The following is a 15,631-nucleotide window of genomic DNA, read 5'->3' as shown; positions in this document are numbered from 1 at the left end:
CTTTTACTTGAAGAAATGCAAATGTTTTGATGAGTTTCAAATTTCTGTGGAAAGAATTGTACACTATGAAGGCCTGATCTAACTATTTGGGAATGTCTACAGCACAAAGGGCAGCCAACACATCACTCCTTTACTGCCTGGATTTAATAAACCACATTTCAACTGCAGAGTAGATTTTATATATTAGTACTTGCATCCTGAGTAAAATTACTGCTTATCACCTCTACATGACACATTAAACATATATATTTTCATTGTGATAAACTCTGACAGACTTTCTTATATGCTACCTTTGAGCATTTGTGGATATTTGGTATGAGTGTTCCAGGCTACTTGAAATAAAAACTAGTATTACTAGATGTTTTCAAATTTTTACCAAGTTTTTTTATCATTAAAATTAAGGAGTCTGTATTGTTGTGGTGGTAGTGCACTAAACAGGCTGTGGAGGTAATTTTGGAATATGTCATCAAAGTAAGTTCAAAATAGAAAACTGAAAAAACATTATTTTAAGTTAGAACTTTGTATTACATAGAATATTTTTTACCAGGAGAATAATAGCAGTATTGTGGTCTCACTGGTAACCCACCCTTTGTAACACAGGTTGTGAGACTATCATTCAAAACAATGATTTTTATTCCTGAAAAAAGTCTAAGTACAAGACAATGGTATGAAAAGGAAGAAAATTAAATGTAGTCCACAGAAGCTTAATTAAAACTTCTCACACACTCAATTCTACTACTTTTGTATCTTAAAACTGGATCTGATAATCTAACAAAAAAAAATTTCAGAAAGGTCCAACATATCTACAAAATTTAGACACATTAGAGAACTTAAACTGTTTGTGATCTGGCCTAATGAATGAAGCCTCAGCTTAAAATGTACCACTGGGAAATACACCTTCTAAAGGATCTTCAGAATATACCGTTCCACTGCACTGATATTATAATTACACTGGTACAACAAGAAAATGTTCCAAATTTGTCTTGATTATGTGGTTCAGCTCCACCTCTCTTTAAAGCTGGAATACACTGTAAACAGCTTTTGCTACTAAGATTTGTTGGGAGCAATCAGTGTTTGTTGGGAGTGGGGATTAATACACCTTTTAGTCCAAGGTTTTCTTTAAAAATTAATAGCTAAATGGTACTAAGAACCTGTAACTGAGAGGAATATATTCAACTGCCTGTGAAATTCTGAAAAACTTTGGTTCTTTCATGGCTCTCAAGATCAATTTTTTAATTTTTTCTAAAGTATCACATGGTACACAATAGTTTTCCAATGTGAGACTTACTAGAGTTTAATTGGTGCATCAGTTGATGCTCTCTCAAGAAGATGCAGGTTGTGAGCATTAGTTCAGTCTCAGGAAGAAAGTGAAAAGATTTCCATGGCTCTCTATATATCATATTAAGGGCACATGAGCAGTTTTTCTTCTTCTTTTTATGTACATAAATAGGCAGAGTGAGAAATTTCAGGCAGGAATAGTTAAAATAGTCAGAACATTATCTTCTCCCATGCAGTTGCCTACACAGCATGGAGAAAAACTATAGGACATCAGCAGATTGATCCTCCACTGGAACTAGAAGGAAAGAAAAATAGGTTTCTGCAGCAGCACAGCTATGCTCCAGCCTTCAAATAAATTGTAATAAATTCAGAATCCATCCCACAAAGTTTTAAGAGCTGATCTTTATCCTTCACTGGAATATCAGTGTCCAGCCCAAAGTAAAACTTATGAAACTTCTTACAAAGCAGTTGCCAGAGCAGGGCCTTCCATTCTGTAACTACTTAAGATCAGGTTTCTTGCTGCCCCAGAATAATCACACACTTCTGAATTACATGGCCCTCAGCTTGTCCCCTTCTTGTCCCACAGTCTGAAAGATGTGAGGTTGCTCATGGGGAGAAATTATCCAAAAACTGTAAAGGAGGACTATGAAGGCTTAATAAAAATAAACAAAAGAAAGACGAATATATATATATATATATATATATATAAAAATACTATACTTAGTTCTGAATCTCAAAAGGTATCTTAAGGTAAAGCTGCAAATTGTGCTGAGTTAGATCAAAATTTTCAGTAAATCTAATGAAGCTCAAATTCTGTCAGTGGCATGAGTTGACCATGACCTTCAGTCTTCCTAGGTGTGGGAAGCCCAAACTCTGGGCCCAAACTCTGCAGTTTCCCAGCTCTGCCTCAGATGTACTTGAGTGCCTCTGTTCTCCATCCTGATAAAGCCTTTTACTGCATCCTAAATGAAACAGCGCATTTTATCAGGCAAAACTGGGATTTTAAATGTGTGTGAGGGTTGAAAAGCACACAGTGGTAAATTGACCACCACTTTTCTCCCTTCTGCAACACAACAGAACAGACAGGGCAAAGACGTGGTGAATCTGGGGTTGTTTTTCTGAACTACAGGTGAAAGACTTCCATTTTAGGGTCATCTTCTCAACTGCAGTAACTGGGATACTATAAATATTCAACACATTTGGCAACTAGACCACCAATGGTCTTGACTGTAAAATGGTACCAGCAACACCCACTTCCCAAACTGTGCTACAAATATGGGGGAGAAGTCTGTGGAGAAAATTATTTTAGAAATGCAGAGTACTATTTTTACCTTCCTAGTCAAAGACACAGAACAGCTGCACACTCAAAACAAAACAAAACAAAACAAAACACACACACACACACACAAAATTACTTTAAGCTCTAATACACCAGCCAAGAAATGTCTCGCCAGGAAATCACCAAGGCATTCAGCCTATTGCTGACAGCTCATCCAAGGCAGGACAATATCCCAACACACCCTGCTTTGCTTAAAAAAAAAAAAAAAAGAAAAAAAAAAAAAAAAAAGAGAGAGAGAGAAAAGTTTTGCAGTCTTAAGAACAAACTAGGGAGTGGGGAGAATTTTCTTTTTCTATTTTTCTTTGTGACACTATATTTATGGACTTTTTAGGTTTTTTTTCTATAATAGTCATAATTTTGCGCAACAACTGATGCACAAAAAAAATAATCTTTTGGTGGTTGTTGTTGCTATTGTTGTTATTTCTGCACCCTGCAGTCAAAAAAAAAGAAGAGGCAAGGCAAGGCAAAGGCAAGGCAAAGGCAAGGCAAGGCAAGGAAAGGCAAAGGCAAGGCAAAGGCAAGGCAAGGCAAAGGCAAGGCGGGTCCCGGCCCGCCCTGTCCCCTGCCCCCTGGTGTAGTGGTGTGGGTTTGGTTTTATCAGTTTTATGTATGTATTTGTTCCTTGTATTAAGTTCATTTTTATGAGTTATAATGGTTTGCCCCATGTCACCCATGTTCCACCCTCATTGGTTTCATCCCAACCCCAGTTTTATGTCAATCAGAAGTTATCCAGCCCCTGGGCCTTGTCTGTCACTTTGGGGTCTCTCCCAAAAGTCTGGAAAGTTCCATGAAAAACCCCAAGTGATTGGACAAGACTTCAGCTGTCTCCCCACCTGAGTTATTAATTTGTTAGTATGTATGTCATTTATCCAGAGAGCCATGCCCCTTTGGCCCCTGATTTGTCCCCAGTTAGACCCATCCCTGAGTTCCTCCCCCCAATAAAAGGTGTTGCATTCGGGGGTTCAAAAAAAAAGATTTTTTTTTTTCCTTCGCTTTTCCCCCGCTGCTTCTGCTGAGTGGTGTCTGCTGGGGCAGCTCCCCTGATGAATAAAGCCAGCAGTTAACCCAGAACAGCCTCCTCTTTTTTCCTGCCGTCGTTGCTTCACTCCTTCAAGCAAGACAAGAACTCACAGGGCTCGGTGAGGTTCACTGAGGTTTCCTGTCGAGGTGTCAGGGCTGGCCGAGGCAGAGGCAGACACCTCAACGCCCTGGCAGCCGGCAAGGCCCAACCCTCTCCCCGGCGCGGCCCCGTTGCTAGGGAAGCGGCGTGCCCGGTTGCCAGGAGGCGGGCGGGACGCGCGGAGCCGGCGGGGCCCGGCGCTGACACACCCGGGCGCGGGATGGAGCTCGGCGGGAAGGCGGCGCAGGACGGCCCGGGAGGGCGGCGGAGCGTCCCCGTGTATCCTTGCCGAGGCGGCCCCCGGCGTTTCTCGGGGCCGGCCAGGCCCAGGGAAGGGGGGCCGGGGCCGCGAGGGGCCCGTGCGGGGGCGGTGCGGCCGGGGCGGGGATGGCCCAGCCCCGCCTGCCCCTCACAGGGACAGGGGGTCACAGGCCGCCTCAGGGGTGTCCCCACATTAAAACTTGTACATCGCCGGGTTTAAACTGCCGCGGGAATGTTGACTGAGCAACGAAAATAAAGTTTTCTTGTTTTCCCTCTTCTAGGAGATTATGCCACTAGGAATAGTGTTTTCCATCCTAACTTGTGGGTTCTTGGTTTTTGAAATTTAGTAGTGAGAGCTGCTGACACAAACTCTTCCGATCCGCCTGCAGAGTGCTGCTTAAATAATTACTGGCTCTGTGGAGAGCTTTTATTTAGTGATGTTAATCAATTTCAGTGTAAACAACTAATCCTTTAGGGTGTGGGGGTGTGTGTGGAAGGGATGTTTACTATTTAACATTTTCCCAGTCATACCTGCATCCTTATGTTACAGGTTTATATAGCTACACAAAATGTCCCTTCAAATGAACATAGTAAAAGTGGGACTTTTCAGCTGGTGGTATCATGAAAGATGAGTGCAAAGCCTCTCCTAAAATTACTTTAAAAAGTAAAATGCAATTACATTTATTTTTTTTTCTGGAAAAGCATAAAGTGAGTTATGACCGTAAAATACAATAATGAGACCTACTCTCTATAAGGTCAATCACACAGGTTATTGTGTCTTTTAATGAGCTATTCCATCCAGTTCCTATTGTCCTTAACATAGTGTTAGGGGTAGAGATTTAATATTTCATTTTGAACAAGATTTACAAGAAGAACGTCGGGCATTGAAAGAGGATCAAAAAATGCATCGGAGCAAGGCAATGAAATATTTGATGGAGACAAACCGAAGAAGGAGGCAAGTAACAAGGGTTCCTTTAATGGAGAATTGTAAAAAAAAAAAAAAAAAAGAAAAAGAAAAACTAAAGCAAAAAGAGTCAAAACTTTGAGACAGTTCAATGTATCTCTACTATTTTCATGTTCACTTTGATAAATAGCTCCCTGGTTTGGCCTAGAGGAATCTAAGCTGAAAAGGTTCACCAATCCAATCCAATTCCTTGGTATAGGGCATAAAAAATATATAAAAAAGCAACATTCTGATTTGCTCGCTAATTTTTGGACACTCGTAGTCACATCTCATATAAACTAAAGGCAAGTAGCACTTTCATCTTGTGGCTCTGATCTGCATTTCTAAGCGTTATGGTGTTTATTATCTTCAATGAATGTATGAAAATGCACTCAGCTGTACAGTGCGGGCCAGCAGAAGGCAGTTGTTGCCTTATGAAGTGTGTGCTTTCCTGTCTGCATGGCCTAACAGCTGCACAGCCTCCCCTTCGTGCCCAACCTTTGTGCTCCCACTTCCCAATAAACACAAAGCAACATTTTTCTTGTACAGGATTATACTTGTAATAAAGTTACTTTGTACTGACATATTAAACAGAGCTTTGCACAGTCTGTCTTCTGCATACATAAGAACACCAAACCATGAAATATTCTGTGACAAATGGATTAAATAAATTATGCACTGAAATGTCTCAGTGAAGTGCTGTAAGTAGTTTAATGGGCATAGAGGTCTTTTCCCTCACACTGAGATGGTGCTAACACATACAGGGGGCTCAGCTGTGTGTACTGGAGAGGGAGATGTGTCCCTCCTTGCAAGCCCCCAGCCTCAGACCAGCTTCCTCTGCCTCTTGTTAACTCGTTAATACTCGTGCCCAACTGTACAGTGTTTACTTACTGGCATATGTTCATAACTCGTGAGAGAGGTGGTGTCTATTGTTTATATTGCCATTTCAGCCTGACAGTATGTGCTATCAATTTATGTTTTGAAATATAACAAAAAATGGAAGAGGAGATATAATCACCTGCAAGTAATTAAAGATGGAGTGCGACCCACAACCTTTGTAGATAATAAACTGAGTCTCAGCTGAAAAATTAAATACCTAATTTCATTTTCTGGAACAGAACCACTGTAATGCTACACATCTCAGATGAACACTGTTTATTGTATTACTGGTCTTGAAATATTATACTCTAATGTAAAAGCAAATACCAGACAGCCTGCATATTTTTGACAGACTGGTGTAGTTAAAGTAATACTCATGGATACATAAATACATTTCCATATGTATTTTATTGCGGCCTTAAGAAACACAGTATAAATCCAAGTTACTCAGGTGAGCCACTTAGAAATTTTGGTATGGTATTCATTAAATGAAGTCGTTTCCATTTGTGGTAATTGAGAATGGCATTATTAATAGTACAGTAAGCAGTTCAAGTGGAAGTCTGTGGTAACGAGTTTTGTCTTAATAACCAAAAAGTAGTGGGTTGTTTAATGTTAAAAAGGTAGTCAGTGCATACAATATTATATGCTGTGACATATATAATTAAAATTTAAGGGTCACTGCATGTGTGCAGGAAAGTAGTTTGAAAATAGAGTTGCTTGAATCTAAATATTTTTTCCTGGCAGTTATGCAGGTAGGAATTGATTGATCAACCCTCAGGTAATGTCTCAAGTCTATGAGCCAAGTTCCATTAGCTTTCTTACACATGTAAAGGTGTTAGATATGATGATGGCTTCTCAAGGGTAGCATGACATTCTTAATGTTCTCACCTGGCAGCACCCAAAATTCTCCCTGCCAGGGCTTACACGTATGTATCAGGAGTTATTCTTGGCATTGCTAATGTTTGATTTCAAAAGAGAATTTTTTCTGTATCTTTTGCATTTTTATATGGAGAGTAGGAACGAGTGCACTGTGAAGTGTCACAGTCCATTTTCTACATTTAACCTTCACATAGAGTGGTTGAGGTTGGAAGGGAAGTCTTGAAGCCTTCTGGTTGAACACCTCCACTCAGGAAGGGCCACCCAGAGATAGTTGCCCAGGAATAGCTTTTGAGCTTCTCCAAGAGTGGAGACTCCACAACTTCTCAGAGCAATCTGTGTCAGTGCTGTCATCTTTACCAAAAAGAAGTGTTTCCTGATATTCCAAAGGAAACTTCTGTGTTTCCATTTGGTCCTGTCAGCAGGCATCACTGGAGACAGCCTGGCTCTCTCCTCTTTGCACCTTCCTTCTAGGTATTTAAAGACATTAATAAGATTTCTTTGAGCCTTCTCTTCTCCTGGCTGAGCAGTCCCGGATCTTTCAGCCTTTCCTCCTAGATTCTCCAGTCCATCATCTCTGTGGCCCTTCATTGGGCTGTGTCCAGTCTGTCCATGTCTCTGGCCCTGAGGAGCCCAGAGCTGGACACAGTCCTTCAGCTGTGGCCTGCCTAGTGCTGAGCAGGGGGGAAGGATTACTTCCCTCTACATGCTGGCTAAGTAGTTCAGGATACCATTGACCTTCTTTGCTGCAAGCTTGGTCCCTTCTCTCAAGTAACAAGTGCTACAGCATGAGAGTAAATGGCCTCACATTGCACCATGGGAGGTTTAGATTGGATACTAGGAAAATTGTCTTCATGAAGAGGCTTGTCAAGCATTGGAAAAGGCTGCCCATTTGAGTGGTTGCATGTGGTATATTTCAAGATGTGGTTTAGTGGTGGACTTGGCCATGCTGGGTTTGTTGTTGGAGCTGATGATCCTAGAGGTCTTTTCTAACCCAAATGGTTTATGTTTCTATGTTTAATGAAGATGGATGTTAAAGAGGATTTGGCCCAGTACTGACTTCTAGGGTTCACCACTGTGTACTAGCCTCCATTAGGACTTTGTGTCACTAGTCACCACCCTCTGAGCCTGACCATTCAGACCATTTACATTCCACCTCACTCTCTGCTAATTCTGCCTGTACAGCAGCATCTCATTTATGAGGATCATAGGGAAGACGTATCAGCAGCCTTAGTAAAGTCAATATCTACAATACCTACTGCTCTGCTCTCATCTACAGGCCTGTCATTTCTTTGTAGAATTTTATGAAGTTGAGCAAGCTTAATGAAATTTAGTTATAAATTTCCTATTAAAAAAGTAAAAGCAGTGATTTCCCTTTAGAAAGAGGCTCTAGTGAAGATGTAGGAGAGTTTCTGATCTCTCCTTAATCATGTGTCATTTAGGTTCATTCTCTTCATATTGCTTTGTGGAGGAAAGTGTTTCTGTGAATTTTTCCTTGTGTTTTTTGTTGGGTTTTTTTTTTTTTTTCAGGAACCACCAGCAGACCTCCTTTAAACAAGGTTGTACCAAAGCACTTTTTAAGCTAACAAGACCTGCATATTCATGTGCAAGGTTCTTGTAGATTGAGGTCTTCTGTTTTCAACCTTTTCTATATGTACTTGTAATTAAATTTTCCCTGACAGTCTAATGTTGATTTGTTGTCAATATTTCAAAAATGCAGCACCTTCAGCATTAAAAATACTCATCTCCTACAAGCTGTACTCAGTTAATTGATATAGTAGTAGAAGACAAAAACATCAAAAAGAGCAAGGATAGCTTTGGAAATAAAAGTGTCAGTAACTTAAATCACAGATCCTTTTCAAACCCTCTGATGTCATCTGTTTCTTTGCATCTCTTGTACTGACTAAGCTCCTTAGTTTTGAGTTAACAACATTTCTTCAACACAGGAAAACCCCCTAGTCTACAGTTTATACAAGTTGCCTGAGTATCAAGAAAGTAATTTCTTTATTGTCTCACTGATATATGAAGTTGCAATTTTAAGATCAGACTAAGAATCAAATATTCTCTGGGGCAGTAGCTGGCAGATATTTTGTTTAAATAACAGTATTCTGGAAATAAGAGCTACTGACTAAGCACATACTTGATGCAAATGAATTGGATATCATATTTTATGTTTCTATAACACCCTGTTTTCTGAATACCAACTGTCAGTTTTGCTGTGGACTATAGACTTTGTCCTGTTACTGCTCACTGCAAAATGTGTGGCCCATTTTACTGTGATGTTACTGTCTGCAGATAGCTGGTTCATTCTGTAAATGCAATTGTCTATGTGTATTTTAAAATAAACCTTCCATTGTTCAGCATTTTGAATTATTCTGAAATAGTTAATCCATCTGTTGAAACTGGGGAAGGAAATCTATAGTGGTTTCCAATCTATTGTTCTTTCTGTAGTACTTATTTTCAACATATGCACAAGCTTTTTGCTCCACCTACTGGCTGATTAACATTGATTATTTAATACAAGCTCTTTAAATCGTTCATCAGTTTTGTTGATAGAGAATTAAAAACAGTCCATGGCCAGAAATACAAGAACAATATCAGCACTTGGTAAACAGAGACGGCAGAGTGTTAAGAATTTTGTATTTCTTTCTACATCAGAATAGAACTGAAAAGTAGGTGACCACTGAACTTGAAATGCAGTATTGCCATTTCTGATAAAGGGCCACAGGATTGTGCTGAATTTGCAAGGCCTTGGAACAGATGCTTGCCAAGCTTGCTCTCTTTGAACTTTTCTTGACCTGACAGCAGCTTTGTTTTGCATGGTTTAGCTGTAACAGCAATTTCTCTAAAAGACCAGGTGTCTGTGTCTAATTTATTTTGCCTTTGTTTATCTTTTTATTGTATGGCCATAGTTTTATATAGATAGCAGTAAGAAACAGTTATTCTATGCAGAGAATGAGATATTTATGACTCTAAAATAATGAAGTACAATAGAGAAGTGCAGGCCTGGTTCAGTAGCAGAGGCTTTGAAAACTGGAGGTGCAGGATGTGGCGTGGCAGACAGGCAGGGGATGGTGAGATGGCACACAGGCTTGGCACTGGGGACCCCATGACTGTACTCACCAACAGTCAGATAAAGAAATGCAGAACTAAATCTGACAAACTTGGCTTTAGAGGTAGCAAAGAGAAGAGAAGAAAATAATAGCATTGAACATACATAGAAGGCACCATGTATGGAATATTTGGAAGTACTGTGGAGCTACAGATTGATGATAATAGACCAGAGGTGTAAAAGTGTATTAGCAAATATAAAAATTACTCCAAGTGGATCCTAAGGTGAGGGAGAAAAAAGCATTTACAGAAGATCCTGTTGGTCCTGCTCAAGGGACTCCAGATGCTGCCAGTTCGCCCTAACACTCCAGCACAACCAGAATGAAACTACAAGCCTTGGGAAGGCAAAAGAGCAATGCAATAATGAGCATAAGGAAAAGGGATAGAAACTGTGAATAACAGGTCAAACTGTTCTATCACTATTATTGAGCTTTTTTCTGTATAGTAATATTATAACAGTATTATTATTTTTCAGTAACAATTCTGGATTATTAATAATTAGACTCTTAAGATTTGAATTATGGTAACAAAAACACTGCTTGACTGTATAAGGTGTGTTTGGGTTTTGCCTATGAATGAGACTTGGCATGTGGCAACTGGTTCATGGTGCAGGCAGCCCTCCTGAGGACCTTTGGGGCATATTGCAGGACAGCCCTTTGTGAGCCCACACACTGCTGTAAGGGTTAGAAGAGCTCACAGCAATTTCAGGCTGTCTTTTTGTATTCAGCATGCAATCATCAAAGAAGATTAAGGAATGGATTTAATGTGTGTTCCTAGTCTTGGTAAGTGTCTCAGATTAAAAAGTTGCTTTTTGGGCAGTGTCTACAGATATTTTTAAGAACATAAGATTGCTTCCTGTTTGCCCATGAAGGGAATTTTGAGTGTGACACAGCATTCTTGACACTAGCCTACTGTAGTCATTGACCATAGAAATATCTCCCTACCTCAATTTTAAAATTACTGTGCACTGGTTTGCAACATGGTATGGCAGTGAAAGAATAATATCAATTCAGTATCAAAAGGTCCATTTCATAGCATCCCATACACACCATATATATTCCTTTTTTAATTATAATTTTCATGCAAGGCAGTAGTAGGCATGTAGTCCACCTGGGAATGTAGCATCTATCACTTCACTGTGAAGACAATTTAATAAAATTAACCAGGAAATTGTTCCACCATCTAGTCATACTGTTTTTAACATAAAAATTCCTTCCACATAATGTCTGTATATGTGAGGCAGCTAAGTACTTTAAGTTTTCAAATTCTCCATAAATATTTTGGCAGCCATTTCAAAAATTGCTGCACCACTGGGTTGTTTATAGTAGACAGAAAAATTGGGTTAAAAAAACACCAGTCAGGAAATTCTTCTGCTAACTATCCATCTTAAAGCCATACTCTTTTGCCAACGTTACATCTGTGATATGAACCTAAGCTGGTGGCTTAAGGAGAGTGCATGAACAAAAGATGTAAATGTGCATTTTAAAAATTTTTTATTTTACATAATGCACCTGGGTGTTACAATTTACATTCAGTGAGGTCAAGAAGTTAATAAGATTTCACTGAATAACTTTAATGCATTTCCTTACATTAAAATAAGATCCTTTTTTCTCCTTCTTGTCTTAAGCCAAACCAAATAGTGATCATGATGAGCTGTGCTGAAAAAGACCTCTTGCATCAGCATTTGGACTTGCTCATTCCCAGCTATATGGAACAACAGTCCTCTTTTTAAAACTCATTTAGGAATGTGGGAGAGTGCAGCTAATTTGTATTCAAAACAATTTAAAAAATACTCTGTCAGAATTTACTTTTTTCCTTTTTGGAGTTATACACTGGAATTTCTCCAGGTGTAAAGTTATAGAATTTCCCACATGTCTGAATTTAACAACTGCAGTTCAACTAAAGGCCTTCTTGGTCAGCTTCTAGAGATATTAAAGGGCTTCAAGAAGGATGTGTTAAAAATACTTACAAGGATAAGAAAGTCTGTTTCCTCTCTTGTGATTTTCACTGACTCAAGATAAAATTGCAGATTTCTGCATTAGATTTTAAGGTGAGTGAAATTCAGGAATACTGAAAGTGGACAATGAACTTTAGTTCTGTTTTTTATTTCTAACATGTTTTGACAGCTATGTATATATGAGTCTTCAAAACAGTGAAAGTTCTTTGTCTCTCTCTGCTATGCTTTGCCTTCCAAGTGGATTAAATTGGATATTCCTGTATAGGTGTGTACTTGGGAATTAGTTGGCAGTTTTTCCTATTTTTTTATTATTATTGTGCAATTGCAGCTTTTAAGCTTTCTAAAATAAAAAGTTCCTATTTCAAATTATTTTTGTGTTTGTTTTCACAGGAGATCAGTCATCACTTTGAACGGATACTAGAGAGGGTTAAGTTGAATATTCCATTTGAACTTTTTCCATGAAAAGCAAAGGGAAGAATAATTAAAATAGCTTGAATTAAGGAGTAGCTCTGTGAAATAGCAACTTTCTCCATTAAGCAAGAAGAACCATGAAGCAACTGCTAGTGATTAGAATTATGGGAAGGTATCTTATTGTGATGAGAGAAACAAAGAACATATGGTCAAACATTTCTTTCCACTAATGCTGGCTAGAGGAGGACCCTACTTAGAGCAGTAGTGACCTGTTAAATCACATTTCCAATGCACAAATGGGAAGTTCCCAGCTGTAGTGATCTTTGCATGGCAGACTTTGGAAGTTTCACGTGAAGACCATTACTTTTATAGTATTACTGCTTTTAGAATACAATGTTTCCACGGATGGGGCATCTACAACATCTCTGGGTAACCTGCTCCAGTGTTTCACCACCTTCAATGTAAAAATTTCTTCCTTGTATGTAGTCTGAATCTACCCGCTTTTAGTTTAAAATCATTAAATATGACTTGCCTAGAGAGGCACTGTGCCAATAAATATTCTGGATATATTTCACTTAGGGAGCTAGTTTGCCAGTAAAAAGTTGATGATTCTGTCAGCAGGAGAAAAGATTCCACATAGCTTCATGAGGCTCATGCCTACTGAAGGAAACTTTTGTGATGATGGTTGTTTTTGACTAGAGCCTGCTTTGCTTTCCAGCCAGTAAGAGGACACATTTAACATTTACTTTTTAATTATAGCAGATTCTGTCAATTATAGTTTCATGTTACTTCTTTATCCCATTTTTTGCTGCTGAACTGATTGTCTTTCAGGAAGCTTCTTAACTACAACTTGACACTTACTCTTGCATATTTATAGATAAAATGTGTAGTTCCTTTGTGTTATTTCTTAATGATGACTTTTAAACTTTTATTATGTCCCCAACAGCTTGTGAAAAGCACACACAGAGCATTTGCAGTTAACCTTCCTACTGATCTGCTCACTGTGATACCCTTATGTGGTACTGTAAAGGCTATTGTAAAAGTCACATTGATGAAAAAAGCTGGTTGAGTCTGTGTGTTAATTCACATTAAAAAATAATCAAATCCCTGGTTGAGGCTAAAAAATAAAAATTTATTTTGACTCTTCTTCACCACCCACTGTCCCATTTACATTCTGACAAACTAAAAATCCAGCTGTGCTGAAGTTAATAGCATTTAATTTATGGGCAAGCTGGATTTTGTACTAAAATGGCAAGTTGGTAAGCAAGTTACTAATATTTTGGTAAACATAGTTCATAAACTTAGGAGTGATCTACTTTTGCTTCTTAAATACAGAGCCTTCGAAGAACGACAGAAGGAAGAAGAAGCAAAAGAACAAAGATTTAGAGAACAAGTTCTGCAGCAGAGGAAAATCAAATTTCAGGAGGCAACTGCTAAATTCCGATGTGCTCATCGGCCTTTGTCTCAGCACAAACAAACAGGTTCGTCAATTAAAAATTAACCATTATTCACAATAGAACTGTTTCTATATTCACAGAATCAGAGTTAAGGTTGGAAGGGACCTCTGGAGGCCATTAGTCTTTTCTACTAGTAAACAGAACAATTAACTTCACTCAAAGTAATTGAATTCATGAAAACAAAACAATGGACAAGAAGCTCAGATCTGATTCATCTGATACATAATTGGGTAGGGGAATTAAAAACAGAATTTCTAAAAACTGTATTATGAGATATTTCACGATATTCCAGTCACAGTAAGTACATTGCCTCCTTGAGGTATTGTGGTTTCCTGGGTTTTCCCCACTTTTTAAACTGCGGTGTGCTTATTGGTTGCAGTACTGTGCTTTCACAGCTGGGTGAGAGGTGTTACAAGGCCACTGGCAGTTACTAGGCTAGCGTAATGATCTCTTTTAGAACCTCTGAATATAAAATACTACAAAATGTGCCTTTTATTTATCATTAAGTAAATGCAGTCCTAGCATCTATTAATAGGGTGCATAACCTTTTTTTTTTTTTTCTGAATTAGTCCACTTTCTAAGCTGTTCTCTTGCTGGGAAGCAGTTCCTGCTTTCTTGGAATCAGTGCAGATTGGCAGGAGTTTGTAACAGCATTGGCCAAGTCTGATTTCCCGTCAACTTTCCAGTGTTCAAATACTTAAGATATGGTCTATTACTTAGGTATTCTTTAACAGATTTACTCTCCCAACTGCAGTTGTGCCAGCTGTGAGGTAATGTCTCTGACTTCAAGATCAAATGTCAGATTAAAATAACAAAATAGAACAGTACTGGTTTAGGGCTTCTTCATAGCTCTACTGACAGCCCAGACTGTGAAGCAATAGAAGGAATACAATTTTTTCTCTTGGTTTTCCTTTATAGAAATTCTGCCTCTGCTACTCTCTACCCTACTTCTACTCACTTGAAAGTGGCACCACATTGTGCCTGTCTGGACTCCTTCTTTCCCCACTAGTTCAATTATTAAGTTACAATTTGGCCTCTGTAAAATATCTGCAAGCCATAACTTTGGCTTAGTGCATGAGTGGAATAATCATGATGTAAAAACAAAGTTAGATTTTTTTAACCTCATATTTTTTCAACAGTGCAGTTTAAAAGCAAATAGCAGAACTGTTGAATACGTGTGACTTACATAGACTGGGATTTTGTTTCAGAGGAACTCGAGGAGCTCTTTCATCTCTAATAATACTAAACTACTGTGTTTAATACAGTAGTTTACTGTGTAACTATCTGGATTTAGGCTTCCACACTTCAGCAACTTAACCAAACCATTTATGGTAAAATATTCTAATTTTAAAAAAATTTCCCCATTGTGTGTTTTTAGCTCTGATCCCTCCAGTCCAGACAAAAGCAGCTTTTCAGTTAGAAGAAGCTCTTGAACAAATTAAAGGATCAGATTTAACACCAGGAGTGTGCTTGCCAAACATAACCAAAGTCAAATACAGGTAAGTATTCCTGTTTACTCTGATAATCAAAGGAAGTAAATTTCTTACTGTATTCAGTAAACAGCAGACAATTACCTTTCAGAAATTGTAGGGTATTTCTCTCATGGCAAAGAAAGCATTTCTGTGAACCTTTCCAATGAAACATTATGCAATTTCCTTAAGTTGTTTGTGTCCAGTTGGTAAGACAGCAGAGGAGATGACACAAACCTTTTCCACTCAGTGGAATTCTGGGAATAGTCAAGACTAACCCAGTCTCCAGTCAGTTATAGCCCAACTCAGACTGCCATAGTTATCAAACCATTTGGTGTTCTCAGAATTATTCTGTCCAGGTGATTTCTTATCCAGATTTTTTTCCTTTTGACATTCAAGGATACTCTAGTTTATCTGTTCACCCAAGGATCTTCTTTCCAGCTGTCATTGCTTGATATTTCTCATTCTCTACATGAATTGAAAGTGTCCTGGTAACAATTTGACCTGTAATTTCATTTTATAGCACATAA

At 38.6% G+C, this 15,631-nt stretch overlaps 1 protein-coding gene across 1 annotated transcript in view; it reads left to right on the top strand.

Moving 5' to 3' along the window:
* Positions 1-2,113: 2,113 nt before the first annotated feature.
* The window catches only part of CEP126 (centrosomal protein 126), a gene marked incomplete at both ends in the record, with an annotated part of 36,189 nt that continues 22,671 nt past the window's right edge, over positions 2,114-15,631 (top strand). Inside the window, 5 exons of the mRNA XM_083854465.1 lie at positions 2,114-2,191; positions 3,785-4,107; positions 4,822-4,953; positions 13,511-13,656; positions 15,011-15,131. Of these exons, the coding sequence (XP_083710591.1) occupies positions 2,114-2,191; positions 3,785-4,107; positions 4,822-4,953; positions 13,511-13,656; positions 15,011-15,131 (800 nt within the window). The remainder of the gene's footprint in view (positions 2,192-3,784; positions 4,108-4,821; positions 4,954-13,510; positions 13,657-15,010; positions 15,132-15,631) is intronic.

This window comes from Zosterops lateralis, assembly GCF_965231275.1.
Source record: "Zosterops lateralis genome assembly, chromosome: 2".
In the NCBI taxonomy this organism is placed as follows: Eukaryota; Metazoa; Chordata; class Aves; order Passeriformes; family Zosteropidae; genus Zosterops; species Zosterops lateralis.
Note: the sequence above shows the minus strand (reverse complement) of the source record. Positions and strands in the feature narration are given on the sequence as shown.